Consider the following 15,113-nt stretch of genomic DNA (forward strand, 5'->3'; position numbering starts at 1 on the left):
ATGTATAATGTATATTATACAGTATACATTATATATTATATACATTATATACATTATTATATATTACATGTATGTATATATAAACAACACATTAATATATAAAGAAATAAATTAATGATGACAAATTAAGCAAAACAGAAGTTATTAAATAATTTAATATAGAATAATTATTATATATTATATAAACACTATATAATTATGACATATTAATATATAAATTTATATTTTACATTCATAATATTAATATATTGTATATAATATATAAAATATTTATATATACTATATATTATATATATAATTATATTATGTATAATTATTTCTATAATACTATATAAAATATATAAATCAATATAAAATCTATTTATGAATCACTATAAAAATCAACATTATATGTATAATGTATATTATACAGTATACATTATCATATATTATATACATTATATATATTATTATTATCACATATAATGTGTATATATATTAAGAACACATGAATATATAAAGAAATAAATTAATAATGACAAATTAAGCAAAACAGAAGTTATTCAATAACTAAAATGCTTCTCGTTTTCAAGGTGTAATTCACACAGTGACTCCCTGCCTGGCTCTCACTGCTATTCAAAGGGCAAAACGGAGATTTGAATGGGATCTTCCTCTGGGGAAAGGGCTAGGGCAGTGCTGAGGAATCACCTGGGGCAGGTGCAGCTCCTGCAGGGGAGGGGAATGGTCAGAGCCCCCAGCAAGGGCCAGCCCTGGCACTGACCCTCTGCTTGCCCAAGGGGCCACTCTGAGCCCACCAGGGCATCACGAGCCCAGGGGGGGTCTTTGCCCAGGGCCCCTCCCCAGCAGTGACAATCTGGGGGACCCCAGAGCTGCTCCAGGAGGGTCAGACTGGGAATTTCCTTCCCTGTGAGGATGCCTTTGTTGCTGGGGTGCATCCAGCACAACTCTTTTTCCTAGGAGATGATGAGAAATAATCCATTGCTGACCTGTTCAGACAATCCTCCACACAGCCCTTCCCACTGTCATCCTCTGGTTTCTTACAATTGCAGGTGGTGGCCTCGTAGCCAGAGAGAGGTTTGACATCCACATAGACATCTAGAGGAAAGAAAAAAGAAAGAAAAGAAAAAAAACAAACCCAAATAGGGAAAATAATTCTTTTCAGGTGAAAAAACACAGAACTGTTTAGCTACAGTATTTTCATTTCAATCAGTAAAGTAAAAAAAAACAGGTGGAAGTGTCTTTGGTAGGACAAAGAGAAGGAGAGAAAGGAGGGTGTCACATGAAAATTCCACAGTTATCACAATTTAGTAATAAGATTTTACTTACTGGAACGGATTTTTTTATAAAGTGGGACATCTGGCTTTTTATACAACTAAAAGGAAGAGAAAGAAAATTTTAATACATTGCATAAATGCATTTGTTATTCAAAAGGATCAGGGAAATCATGTTCTGTACATAGGGAACTGTTCTGTAATCATTACTAGAAATCTGTGTTCTCTTCTCTAGGCTCAGACTGCATTAACAAACAGGTCACAAAAAGGACCTGAATAAGGAGAATTTGGGCTTGGTGAGACAGTGGAGCAGTTTGTTATCCACATTATTTATTCTGTCTGCCCAGAGCAATGTGGGCAACAGCTGTCCCGAGGACAGGCTCCTCTGAACAGGGCTTAGAAGAAGAGGAATTATTTATACCTACTTTGGAGAAACCATCTTTGGTGGAATCACCATGTGCCAATGCTTAAAAAAGTGAAAACAAGAAATCAAGGTGCTGATTTACCAAAGTGACTCTATGATCTTAAGGGGTTTTTTCCAATCTAAAGGATTCTGGGGTTCTAAAAGAACTGTGAGTACAGGTGGGAGCCACGAGAAATGCAGATTCATCTTCTCTACAGAGGAGCTTCCTCTGCAGATGGAGATGATGGGAAGGGAAAGGGGAGTTTCCATCACAATTCATAATTCCATATATATTCCATCCTTTCAAACAAGCTTTAAGGAATAATTTCCAATTATTTGCTATTTCACACACATTTCCTGCACTAAGAACCTTCCCTCAGTGCCCCCTGTGGCCCACAGGCACAACCCAGACATCTCCACACCCTTGTACAGAGAAACTCCTCTGCAAGGGCCTCCAATATTCCTGGGAGAGCTGGAAAATGTCAAGGAAAGAGATTCCATGTATTTATTACTTATAAAATACTGAAGAGATGAGAAAGCCCATCATCAATACATGGCAAGGAAGTGTCCCCAGTGCTCCTGAGGATCAGATTCCAGGGGTGTTGGAGTGCAGCTGGAGCCACAGCACCTGGGAATGTGTCCTGCTCATTTACATGCTCAAATTACATATCTGAGAGCACTTTCTTACCACAGAGCTGAGGGCAGATTCTCCCATCAGCTTTAAATCCTGTGGTAAATCACTTGGTGGAATCATCTCAGGGGAAAAAAAAAAAAAAAATCCTATTTTTAAGCTTGCACATATTTAAAGCTCTTTAAAAAGAACGAGACTGTTAAACAGTTTTTCTTCTTTCCTCAGTACAAAAATTTCAGCTTGCAAGTGAAAAATAAATTCCACTCTGCTGGGATTGATCCAAGAAAAATAAGGCCTGAAATTTCTCAGTGCTGCTGGCAGTACATCCGAATTCTCCCGAGGCGTGTCTGAAACCAGCTCCCCACACAGAGCAGCACTGCCAAAATAAAAGTCTGCAGCCAAATTAACGACTTTTGTCAGAGCAGAAACTCACAGGGTTGCTATTTTGCAGGAGATGGAATAATGGGAATTTTTAACATTAAATACATATGCAAATCCCTTTTCCCCTCACACAGCGGCAGCAACAAGAAACCCCCCCAGCTGGGATGTGTGAACACAGCTCTGAGTGCTGCTGTTTCCTTCTGATCCCAATCTTGGCAACCCTGTGACTTCTTATCTCCTACCTGGTTGTGTTTCCACTGCCAGAGGATGTCGTAAGGCAGCTGGAAGTCGATTCTCTTTTGTCTGAGGTACTTCCCTGAAAGAAAAAGGTTTGTAAGTGGCACACACTCACAGCCACGTGTCCTGAGAGAATGGGAGCTGCTCCCAGGCACCTGGCCAGGCCCTGACAGGGCCTCTCAGGGCTGGAGAGCAGAAAGGAGAGGGGCAGAACCCTCTGAGAACGTTCTGGATGTCAGGGAAGAGCCCCCAGGACACAGCCCCAGGTCCTGCTCTCCTGTCCCCCTCAGGAGGGGCCTCCACGGACAGGGAGGGATGGGAAGGAGCTGGCTCAGACCCCACCACAGCCACGCCTGGACAGCACTGAGCACAGTCCTGACAGGACTGACCATGACCCCTGACACCACTGACCACAACACCTGGAACAACTGACCACAGCACCTGGAACAACTGACCACAGCACCTGAAACCACTGACCACAACAGCTGAAACAACTGACCACAGCACCTGAAACAACTGACCACAGCACCTGAAACAACTGACCACAACACCTGGAATAACTGACCACAGCACCTGGAACAACTGACCACAACACCTGGAACAACTGACCACAACACCTGGAACAACTGACCACAGCACCTGGAATAACTGACCACAGCACCTGGAACAACTGACCACAACACCTGAAACCACTGACCACAGCACCTGGAACAACTGACCACAACACCTGGAAGGACTGACCACAGCACCTGGAACAACTGACCACAGCACCTGGAACAACTGACCACAACACCTGGAAGGACTGACCACAGCACCTGGAACAACTGACCACAACACCTGGAAGGACTGACCACAGCACCTGGAACAACTGACCACAGCACCTGGAACAACTGACCACAACACCTGGAAGGACTGACCACAGCACCTGGAACAACTGACCACAACACCTGGAACAACTGACCACAACACTTCTCAGGACTGATCACAACACCTGACAGAACTGACCACAGCTCTGTCCTCGAAGCTGACACGTTCTCCTGGGTTTTCCTGTGCACAATCCAACACTTTGACATTCAGGACAAGACCTGCACCACCCATGCAGGCTGGTAAATCACAATATTGTACTCAAAGAAATCAAATCAGTTTTGAAAATAGTCTCCCAGCCTGTTCCCGTGACCTTTACCAGAAGAGATTTAAGAATGAATTCAGACTTGGCAAACACATTCCTAGATTTTTTGGAAAGGCTTCAAGGGGATCTGTATTTTCAGCAATAACTGGAACTCGTTTTAGACAGGAGTTCCTGCTTTCACTGCAGATTTTGGCTCTGTTCTATCATTCCCTGTCACCCCTAAAGGACACAGACCCATTACATCATTCACACCAGTCCCGAGGGCTGACACTGCTTGGTTCTAGCCAAGATTCAACATTCTCTGATCGTTTTGCTGGAATCCCATGTCACAAAACTGCAGGGAGCAGAGTGCCTAGGATGAGGTGTCAAGCCCAGGCCTGATTTTTTTTCCCCCCAGCTTTTCTAACTGTTAACAAGTGCCTTTATATTCCTCCAGCAATGCTCTGCGGGTTCATATAAATTCACATGCATACCCTCACCACTGGAAAATAAAAACGGTAATGTTTTCCTTACAATTTACCCCTAAATTACTTTCCATTTTCAATGCCTTATTCATCCTTAGCAGGTTCCAGGAAAGAGCTAAATCTGCTGGGAATTTGCTTTCACTTCTATGACCTCAGCGGGCCAAACAAAAGGCTCTTTCAGGTGCCCTGGCACCGAGCCCCCAGCGAAGGGAAGGTGCCTCCAGCCCTCCTTGAGTGGGCATTAGTTCAGTGCCCTGGCAGATCCCCATCCCTGGTCACTGCTCTGGGGTTAAAACATCCCCAGGCACCCCTGGAGCCACTGGAGCAGCTGCAGGGCAGGACCAACAGCGTGGTTTGGGAACCTGGTGAACCTGGTTTTACAATCCCATTCGAAAAGGAGCTGAGCAAGGGCACGTTTTGAAGAATTTCAATTGTCACCTTCAGCTCTGAAACCTGTTTTGTGGCTCCTGATTCACACAGATCTGTGCAACTGTTCTGCTGTGCAGGGAGCCAAGCAGATCAGTTACAGAAGACAAACCAGTGACAGCATGAGCTTGATGGGACAAAGATTCCTGCTGACCAACGTGAAATTCCCCAAACCCACTGGGCGTGACAGGACTTGCACCAAGAAATCACAGCACTTCAAAAGCTGAAACAATTACCTAAGAATTAGGAAATTACTCAATCTTGGCTTAACCTGGGCAATGGTATGAGCTGCAAACAGTGGGACTGGGGACCATCTCCCCAGCCCAGTCCCTGGGAGCAGAATCCTGAGCTCCATCCCCCCCTCTGAGGGCCTGGGACAGACCTGGGTTGTGGTTTCTTCCCACAGACACTTCCCTGCAAGTGTTCAAGGCCAGGGACAGGGTTTGGAGCAGCCTGGGCTATGGAAGGCCATGGAACAGGGTGGAACAAGATGACCTTTAAGGTCCCTTCCCATCCAAACCATTCCATGATTCTGTGAAATCCTAAATCCCATTTTTTCCTAGCTGAGACCTAAAAATGGGGATAAAGTAAAAACAAAGATAACAGCAAATCTTTTAATTCTTCCACCCTTTTAAGACAGGCACCACTAAGTCCATGGGGACATGGAGAAATTTATCATTTCATGCTCAGCTTTTGGGATTTATATGTTCATAATTGCCTGTGGCTATTCTGATGGAATTTTACTTTGAGGTGGAGACTATTGCTCTGCATTTCATCCAGGGACTATCACAGTTAAAGCAGGTTTTCAACTAGAATGGTATTTTCTGACACACAAAAAAATCAAGAATGATGTTTTAAGCTAAAAAAAAGCCTCTTGAGTCAAACAGGGGAACATAGGGATGAGCTGGCAAAGTTCATGTGCCAAAAGCAGCCACGAGTGACCTGGCAAGGGATAAAAACCAGAGAAAGGCAGAACCCCAGTGCCACATTTGTCTCCCAACATTGAGAACACAGGTGAGATACCCACCAACGTGGATTGGGGCTGGGAACAGCCCGTGCTCATGCTCCCCTGGGGTGTATTCCAGCTTCTCCTTCTTCAGCTGGATCAGGCGGCTCTTGGGGCTGTGGAGGACAGGGACAGAATCAAAACATCACAATGGGGAACATCTGTCACTTGGAAGAAATGCATTTTTTTGTTTTAGTTAAGGCACAAATGTCTGGAGCATCAGGCAAGGGAGTAATAATGGAAATGGCCAAGGAACTGCTTTCCAGGTTGCCTGTCAAACACACTGAGCCCAGCCCTCCCACCATGGAATCTTCTCCATAAATGCTGCTAAGGCAACACCCAGTGGGACACCACTGACTTTAAATGCCCAGCATGTGATATAAAAGTAATAACTAAAACCACACAAATGGAAGAGGACTGGCAGATCGTATCTGCTGGTTTTGCTGAGGAACTGGACACGTGACACACGTACAGCCCATGCTCTCCCACTTCCCTAAGTGCAAATACTCGTGTGCTGCCCTTTAGAAGGTTGTTCATTAGGAAAGGCAGAGAAAGAACAGAAATCAGAGCTAGAAAAAGCAATGAGACATGCCTTTGGAGAAAGAAAAACTGGAGTATGAAATCAAAATGGTTGTAAGGGTCAGGCAGGTGACATGACTCTGTAATCTGGTGTTTATAAACATCTCCTGGTCAACAACAAACCTTGAAAAATAGAATCTGATGTGGTTTTATTTAGAACTACAATCCTGCAACATTCAAAGGAGACTTCTAAATGTTAAATATACCAAAGATTAAATTATATTGAAGCCTATTGAGGTTTGCTGAAGTTTTTTAAGGGATCTGTTTTAATAACTGGACAAATAACAGAAAGATGGCTCAATAAAAGAAGTGCTATTATTGTTTAACTAGAGAATGCAAGTTAAAAACAGATTCTGAGATACAGATGTCAACAACTGGAAATACTTAGGAAGAAATTCTTCTGTGTGAGGATGGTGAGGCCCTGGCACAGGTGCCCAGAGCAGCTGTGGCTGCCCCATCCCTGGGTGTGTTTAAGGCCAGGTTGGATGGGGCCTGGAGCAGCCTGGGATAGTGGGAGGTGTCTCTGCCATGGCAGAAGATGGAACAAGATGAATTTTCAAACCCAAACCATTCCATGATTCTGTGATTCCAAGCAGGCCAGTTAGACCTGGGTGAGACCCTGCCAATAATCAGGGAAATGACACCTTCCACCAGCCCAGGTGGGCACCTACAACAGGGAGCTGGGGAGGACATTCCTGGGCATCTGACAGACTGAAACATAAGCCTGGCTACACAAAAGGTCGGATTTTATGATCTTGGAGGTTTCTTCTAACCTTAAAGATCCTACAAGAAACGCTTCCCACTCTATAGTCCGTTGCCTAAAGCTGCTTGGTTCAGTTTCTCTAAGTGATTTGCAATTTTCCCCTGAGGAGCAGTGGAGGAGCAGCTCCAATCTCTGCTCTGTGTGAGCAGGGACAGCACCTGAGGGAAGGACTGGAGCTGTGCCAGGGGACTTCAGGCTGGATATCAGCAAAATATCTTCCCTCAGGCACTGCCCAGGCTCCCCAGGGAATGGGCACAGCCCCAAGGCTGCCAGAGCTCCAGGAACCTTTGGACACAGCTCTCAGGCACATGGTGGGATTGCTGGGGCTGTGCATGGCCAGCAGTTGGACTCCATGATCTTTGTGGGGCCTTTCCAACTTAGGAACACTCAAAGTTCCAAATATTTACAGTAAAGAAAAGGAGAAGAGTCTCTCAGCTCTCTCCTAAGGCAACAGATGAAACTGAGATTTGAATGTTGTGTACAGCAGTGACAGACCATCCACGTGGCAGAGTTTTAGCACATCTCTTAAAAACACTTTGGTCAGACTGAGATCTTTGTTTCCTCCTTCCTGACCCTTTCACTGATTCCTCCACTCTACCACAGAGAGAGATTACAGCAGGAGCAGCTGATAAACTACTGGCAGTTTCCCAGTGGTCTCTGTAACATTCTCAAGTGGTCTATGACATATGAGAAGGTGCCAAATTTCCTCTCTTTTCAATCTGTCAGATCATGTTGGAACAGAAGCACAAACTCCTGACTTCATTTGTTCAGATGGCATCAGAAAACAAGTGTGACTACAAAGGGAAGGGAAAGAGGGAGGTGTCCACCAGGCTGCAAACCAACCAGTGGGAAAAATAAAGAAATGCTGGATTTTTTCACCCTAAACACCTCAGAGAAAACAGAGAACTTCACTGAACTGAACTTCACTGAACTGTGAAATGAGCTGGGTGCATATCTGAAATTCTTCCACACAGAAGATGAGCAGTTGTCACCACTCAGCCAATGAAAACAGGAACCTAATGACCCCTTCTCAGCAGACACTGCTCAGCTCCTGCTCAGAACCTGCACACATCCAGCTCTCCCAGCACCTGGATTGCCAGGACCATTAAGACTCTTGAATAAATCTCTTACCTTCTTCAAAGCTGATAATCAGAAACACTTTGAGACTGCTCGAGGCTGCCTTCTGACTGGGGTTACATCTTACATCCTCACTGGGTCAGGTTCTGACAATTAGCATGCACGTAATTTTCCACAGCCTTCAATTAGGTTGATGGTTTTATTTCTTTACTCATGAGTGGCAGCTCTTTATGGTTCTAGGTGAAAGGAGAGTTTCCCCTGGATTATCAGAGAGCAGTTTTGCTCTGTTGTACTTACTCTGTTGTTTTGTACACATCAGAGTAGAGCCCAGCCTTCTGGTACTTCTTCTTTGGGGGTCGAGGGGCTTTCTTCTCACGCTGGGTTAGAGGAGGCAAAGGCTGCTCAGGGGTTTCAGATTCAGGTGGTTTCCCAAGGGCCTCATGTGGACTGGGAGGTTCAGCTACTGTCTCAGAGAAACTGGAAGAAAAAGTAGAGTTAAAAAAAAAATCACCTTCCCATTAAGATCATCTCACAGTATTTCATTATTCCTCTCTCAAATCTGGTCAGCAGAAAAAGTCCTTGCTTCTGAATTCCTGGGTGTCTCAACTACTTAAAAAAATGCAACTCCATGATCATGATCAAGTAGGGGTTAAGCATAATCATAAGAAAAGTATGATTTTTTTGGTGATATTATTATTACAAAAAGAATGTTGTTTGTACTGCTGATGTTTATCCCTTGGAGCCTCAGCTGAGTAATTCAGAAGGCAGCTCTTGCTCTCTGCTTTTGCACTCTAAAACCAGCACGTGGTAACCCCTTCCTCAGCCTTCAGGAGAGCCACAGAGCAGCCCCTGAACACGTGGGGCCAGCAGCACCCTCACAGCACCCATTTCTGAAAAGGAGAACTCCTGACAGAGTTGGATCTGTTTACTGATGACTCTGGGGACAAGTGTGAGATCAGAGAGAGGTTTTTGGTGTGTGCCTTTACCAGTGACTGTACAGGTGCTCCTCCTTACTGCTTTAGCTTTACTCTTTATCTCCTGTCCATCACTTGACCTCACCTCACATCGTGTGTTGCCTGTATTTGTTTGTGAGCTACGTGAGAAGATCCCATGGCACAGCCAACTCCTCAGGGCTCCTTATTCCACACAGGGGGAAGGAACAATCTGTGGCACCTCATCAGTAACCCAGTTATCAACTCCTTAAATGTATCCCTCACCAACACAAGCACAGAACCAACCGTTTTACATCAGCTGAGATTTCCATTTCTGGGGTGTGCTGAGTGCCTGAGGAAGGCCCTGAACACACTTAACGCTGACATGCTGGTTCCCTCTACACTGAACGCCTTAATAAAATCAAGCAGAAGATTCCCTCAATGATCAAAATGTTCTAAAACCAACTGAGGTACAAAACTGCAAGGGAATCACCTCTTATTGCTCTCTTGCTCATCTTCAGGCAAAGACTTGTGTCTCTTCCTGGCCTGTTCCTCCGGCAGCCACCTCTTCCTCTTCCAACCTTTGCGGTGCTCAGGGTTTAGATTCACGCTCTGCACCACGGCTTCAATGACATCTGTGATGGTGTCTGGCCCCAGGTGCAGGGGGCTGCTGCTCTGCTCCCTGTCCTCCAGCTCCTGGCTGACCAGCCTGGCCGCCTGGAAGGCCTGCATGGACACCACGGCCTGCATCGGGTACTTGCGCGGCCGCCCTGGCCGCCGCTTCACGAAGTTATTCCCGGTCCGCGACTGCCTCTGCAGCTTTTTGGCTTTCAGGATTTTGTTGACGTGGTCCAGATTTTTTTTTGTCGCCAGGATCTTGTTGTAATTGCACATTTTCCTCGCTTGGCGCTGCATGGCCTCCACCACGCTCCTCTTGAGGTGCCGTGGGGAGTAGCTGCCGGGCAGGCGCTCCTGCAGCAGGGAGATGCCGTCGCTGCCGGGCATGGCCGGAGCCCCCAGCCCGTCCTGCTTGCCCAGGGCTCTCTCCCGGGAGTGGTTCCGGGCAGGGCTGGCCGCTGCAGGGGCAGACACGTTGGCCATGACGGCTTCCAAGGTCTTGTCCAGTGTGGGGGGCCCGTCCTGCTGGGCCATGCGCTGCAGCAGCGTGTCCACCGAGTCCTCGGCCGCCGGGGCCAGGCGCGCGCCCCGCGCCGCTCCCGCCACCCCTGAAACACAGACAGGGCTGGAGTTGGTGCCTTAGGATTTCAGCTTTTGTGTTTTTCCTGCAGTTCTCTGGTGTATAACTCTAAACTCCGTATACAGTGAGCTGCTGCTTTCCCATTTTGGGCGGACACAACAATTCCTCTGCAGGCCTGGGAATCAAGGACACCTCACTGCCTCAGGAAATGGAAACAAAAGGGAGTTGGGGCAGCAAATTTGGGGTAAATGACTTCATTACCTGAAGCTGTAATTGGAAAATTAACCCCCAATATGCAAATGGAGCAAACTGATAAAAATGTGAAGACACATGACCCATCATCCATTTTGGGTGCAGCCCCTGGGGGGACTTTGTCTGCCTGAAATGCACCTGAAGGCCCCTCAATAAATATAATCTCTTTTAATTCTCTTAATTTCATCTGATTTTAGGTAGCCCCAAGAAGGTTTCAAAGTTTGGATGGGACCAAAAACACAGAGCTAAAGCACAACAGCTGCAACAACTGACAGCATTTGTGTCCTGGGACTGCTCACAACGTTCTTTGACAAGATTCTGTCATATGGAGATGGGCCCAGTGACACAAATCAGCCACATTTTATATCATCACTTTTAACATACAATTATTTTCCCTTTATTTCCAATAATCCCCCATTTCTAACAGCAAAAAGCAATAAGGATTCACACAGCCCTCAAGTTTCTTTCTATTCAACACTAAAAATACAAAACCCTCTGTGCACATAAAAACTCAACCCTGATAAAAAATAGAGCAACAACTGAAATATTTTTAAACTCAGATTTCTTTTTTTTTATGGTTTGGAAGTATTGAAAAAACTGCTTTCATTGCTCTTGCAGTTTTTTTTTATCAAATAGACAAGGCTGATGATGGCAGAACTGACTGGATAAAGGTAAATCAAAGTACCTGGACAAAAGAGAAAGGCTAATTTACACAGGAAGTAAATTTAAATCTGACTTTTAAAACTGTTAAATGCTTTAGAGATGAAGATTGGTGTTTGAAAAAGAAACTTTCCAGGTCAACCATGTAGATTATGCTGCATTAAAAAGGGATTTCTTCCAAACTAAGAGCTTCCCAAAGCTGCCCTGCTGCTCCTCAGTGATAACATTCCATCAGAAGAAATTCTTTCTGGAATGAAATGGATGCTGCCTTCTCATAAATACACCACAACTGCACATTAGCATTGACAAAATGTTCCTGTAATTGTGGCCAATTACTTAGATCAGATCTGCTTAACCCAGTGGGGCCCAGGCTGGAGCCAGAGCAGCACATCCTGGTGTCAAGGGAACTGTTAAAGAAGACAACAAAATGTGTTTATAAGGGGTTTTAGCACTTGACAAGAGGGATTTTATTTGTTAGATGACAGAGATAAAGCACAACTAGTTTAAATATTTTCTAGACTTCTAGCTATTCTTGAAGTATTTTCTAGTTTAAATATTTTCTCATATTTTTCCAGTGCTCAGTAGTCCAATTGTGTTACCCTGGAGAACACATTCCTCACTAAGATTCCAAAGCCAGGAGTTTGTAAGTGCAAATGAAAAGAAACTTCAGAGATTTGGAGGAAGAAGAGTCAGCAAAACATGTTTTAAAAGTCCTCTGGACAATGTTCTTCCAGTGACAAGAGAAGCCTCCTGCCATGAGCTGACAGGGACACCCCAACAACTCCTCACTGGAAAGATTTACACTTTCAGATGAAATAAAGATAAATTACCCTTTGTTTCCTTCTGGCCTTTAGAGGCACATGGGGATGGAGCTGGGGCACCTGCTCAGTGACCCTCAACCAGCACCACATCCCATGGGTGCCCTGGAAACTGATCCAGAGGGCTGGGACAGTGCAGGCTCTGACCTGGGACAGCTGCAGCTCCTCTCTGACAAACACACTGAAACCCACACGCATTCCAGATCCACGGATAATACAACAATGACTGATCTCCTCAGCTGCATCATCACTTCAGTGACTTTGAAGTTGACAAACTTGTGATTCATGTCATTCCAATGCTCCTGCACAAAACACTCCTCAACTTTAACACTTCCTATTCCCAGCTGCAACAACTGCAGCTGCCCCTTTCAAGTGAGCCAGGGCAAGAAAGTGAATGAGACAGAGGAAAAAGGAAGATCCTTTCCCACTGCAAAGGACTTTCTGCAGAACAGGCTGAATGGAGCATCTGTTGCAAACATCTGTTTAAAGCAGGGAGGAAATGGCACTTTTGGCACATCCTTCCTAGATGGAAATCATAACTAGTTTTAAGTACCAATCCTAAGGATTTACTACATGTTTGCAGTCAATTTGGATGTCTAAGAATGTCTGAATTCTGGTAATGAGAGTGTTTCTGCAACTGAGCTTCTTACAAAATGGGTCAACCTGCTGGATTTTCTTCTGTCCAATCCTGGGGGAGATCACATTTTATTTTTACAGAATCACAGAATGGTTTGGGTTGGAAGGGACCTTAAAGACAATCTTGTTCCAGCCCCCTGCCATGGGCAGGGACACCTTCCACTGGAACAGGCTGTTTAGAGCCCACTCCAGCCTCTCCTGCTCCCTGGAATAACCACTGGGTGACAACATGCAGGAAATCAACATCTGTGACAATTTGGGTAACAGATTTGGCATTGTCATAGGGGAAAAATGTGAGTCTGACCTCCTGACTAAACAAAGCTCAAACACAGAGTCACAGAACTATGGAATCACTGAGGCTGGAAAGATCTCCAAGAGCACTGAGCCCAGCCTGATCCTCCTGTGATCTGCCCAGGGGCAAGAACCCTCTGCCTCCAGAGCAGTGCCAGAGTCAGGCTATTCCCCAGGGAGGAATGAATTTATTCCTCTAATTCACTGATTAATGTCACAGGTCTGGATTAAAGCACTGAGCTCCCAAGGCCTAACTTAACCTGGTGAGGAATCAAACCCTACCCTGCCACAGCTGTGCTGCTGTTTCTCTGAGCACCTGTTCTACAACCCAACCCACAGCCCTTGTACCCCAAAATGCCAGTGGAAAAACTCAGTATCTCCATGAGCTGAAGTTCTCACAGCCATGCTCTCTCAGTTGGGTTCCAGCATAGGTCTGAGCACACAGTGATCCCAAAATCTAGCCCCCTGAGCAGGACTTGCCTGGAGAAGAAGTGCTCTCCGACGTGGATCTCTTCCTGGAAGGGCTGCAGTTTGTGCTCTCCGACTGCCTCTGCGAGGGTTTGTCCTGGCTTGGCAAAGTGCCTGCAAGGCAGATCAGGGAAAGGCACAAAAAACATCATCTCAGTCTGGCTGTGCCAACAAACTCTGGTGTGGCTTCAGGAACACCTGTGTGCTCCCATGAATGCAGGGGAAGGATGGAAAGGAAACACCAAGCAGGGATTTTGCACAGGCCAATGGCAGAGGTGAACAAGCCATGAGTAAAGTAATATGTAAAATTAACCACCAGAATTAGCTTGAAAACAACCCCCCCATATTCCTACTCTCAATTGAACCCCCCTGCTTCACTCAAAATCCTTGATTTTCAGAAGAATTTGAAAAGACCTCCTGCAGATTACCAAGACCAACCACCCTGCTCAGGTTGCTCAGGGCCACCACATTCTGCTGGGTTTTCCACATCTGCAGTGACACGGATTCCATGATGTGCCATCCCCTCAGCCTCTCAGTGAACACTTTTTCCTTCTGCACAAACACAATTCCCTGAACTCCCACGGGTGCCCTTTGTCTCCCCTGTCACTGGACACCAGCAGGAGCAGTTTCACTCCTTTTGCTTCATTCCCTCCCTCCTGGAACATGGACACACTGTGAGGAGCCCCCTTTGTCCTTTGGGGACTGGCAGCAGGTACTGAGCAACTGCACCAGGCATCACTTGTGCTTCTTGGGCTTTATTTCCCACTGTCCTTTCCATGACAATTATTACCACTATTAATATTATATATAATTTTATTTAAATTATGAGAGTTATCATCTCAAGCCACGAGTTTTACTTTATTCCAACCTTTATTCCTGTGGGTTCAGGGAGCTGCTGAGCTGCCCAGGGGTTACACCCACAGCACTTCTGTCATCCCAGGGTGAGTTTTTCTCCTGAGCAACTCCAAGATGCATTGAATTCATAAAGTCTACACTAAACAAGTACCCTGGGAGCTGGGATTGAAAATAGAAATTAAACAGCGGGAGTTAAGTGTTCAAAGTGGGAATGGGCTGTAATTCACAATAGGGAAAAAAAAGAGGGAGAAGATTTTGGAGGTTGCAGGGATGGCCCAGCAGTGCCTGCACTGCTGGCAGGGGGTGGCACATCCCAGGGACTGTCACCGTGAGTGTCCCGGGGGCTGTCACCACCGGTGTCCCGGGACTGTCACTGCGGGTGTCCCGGGGCTGTCACCACCGGTGTCCCGGGGCTGTCACAGCCGGTGTCCCGGGACTGTCACCGCTGGTGTCCCGGGGCTGTCACTGCGGGTGTCCCGGGGCTGTCACCGCCGGTGTCCCGGGGCTGTCACAGCCGGTGTCCCGGGACTGTCACTGTGGGTGTCCCGGGACTGTCACCGTGGGTGTCCCGGGGCTGTCACCGCCGGTGTCCTGGGACTGTCACTGTGGGTGTCCCAGGACTGTCACCGTGGGTGT

The 15,113-nt window shown here is 46.0% G+C and overlaps 1 protein-coding gene across 2 annotated transcripts in view; it reads right to left on the reverse strand.

The window, feature by feature from the left end:
* The window catches only part of ASH1L (ASH1 like histone lysine methyltransferase), a 56,074-nt gene that overhangs the window by 16,521 nt on the left and 24,440 nt on the right, over nt 1-15,113 (reverse strand). For both annotated transcript variants that reach the window (XM_086866269.1, XM_086866268.1), the window contains exons 4-10: nt 13,635-13,736; nt 9,793-10,525; nt 8,665-8,844; nt 5,970-6,064; nt 2,929-3,002; nt 1,327-1,372; nt 987-1,095 (exon numbers count right to left, since the gene is read on the reverse strand). In XM_086866269.1, the coding sequence (XP_086722395.1) occupies nt 987-1,095; nt 1,327-1,372; nt 2,929-3,002; nt 5,970-6,064; nt 8,665-8,844; nt 9,793-10,525; nt 13,635-13,736 (1,339 nt within the window). The remainder of the gene's footprint in view (nt 1-986; nt 1,096-1,326; nt 1,373-2,928; nt 3,003-5,969; nt 6,065-8,664; nt 8,845-9,792; nt 10,526-13,634; nt 13,737-15,113) is intronic.

The sequence above is a fragment of the Cyanistes caeruleus genome, chromosome 30 (genome assembly GCF_971803275.1).
Source record: "Cyanistes caeruleus chromosome 30, bCyaCae1.hap1.1, whole genome shotgun sequence".
In the NCBI taxonomy this organism is placed as follows: Eukaryota; Metazoa; Chordata; class Aves; order Passeriformes; family Paridae; genus Cyanistes; species Cyanistes caeruleus.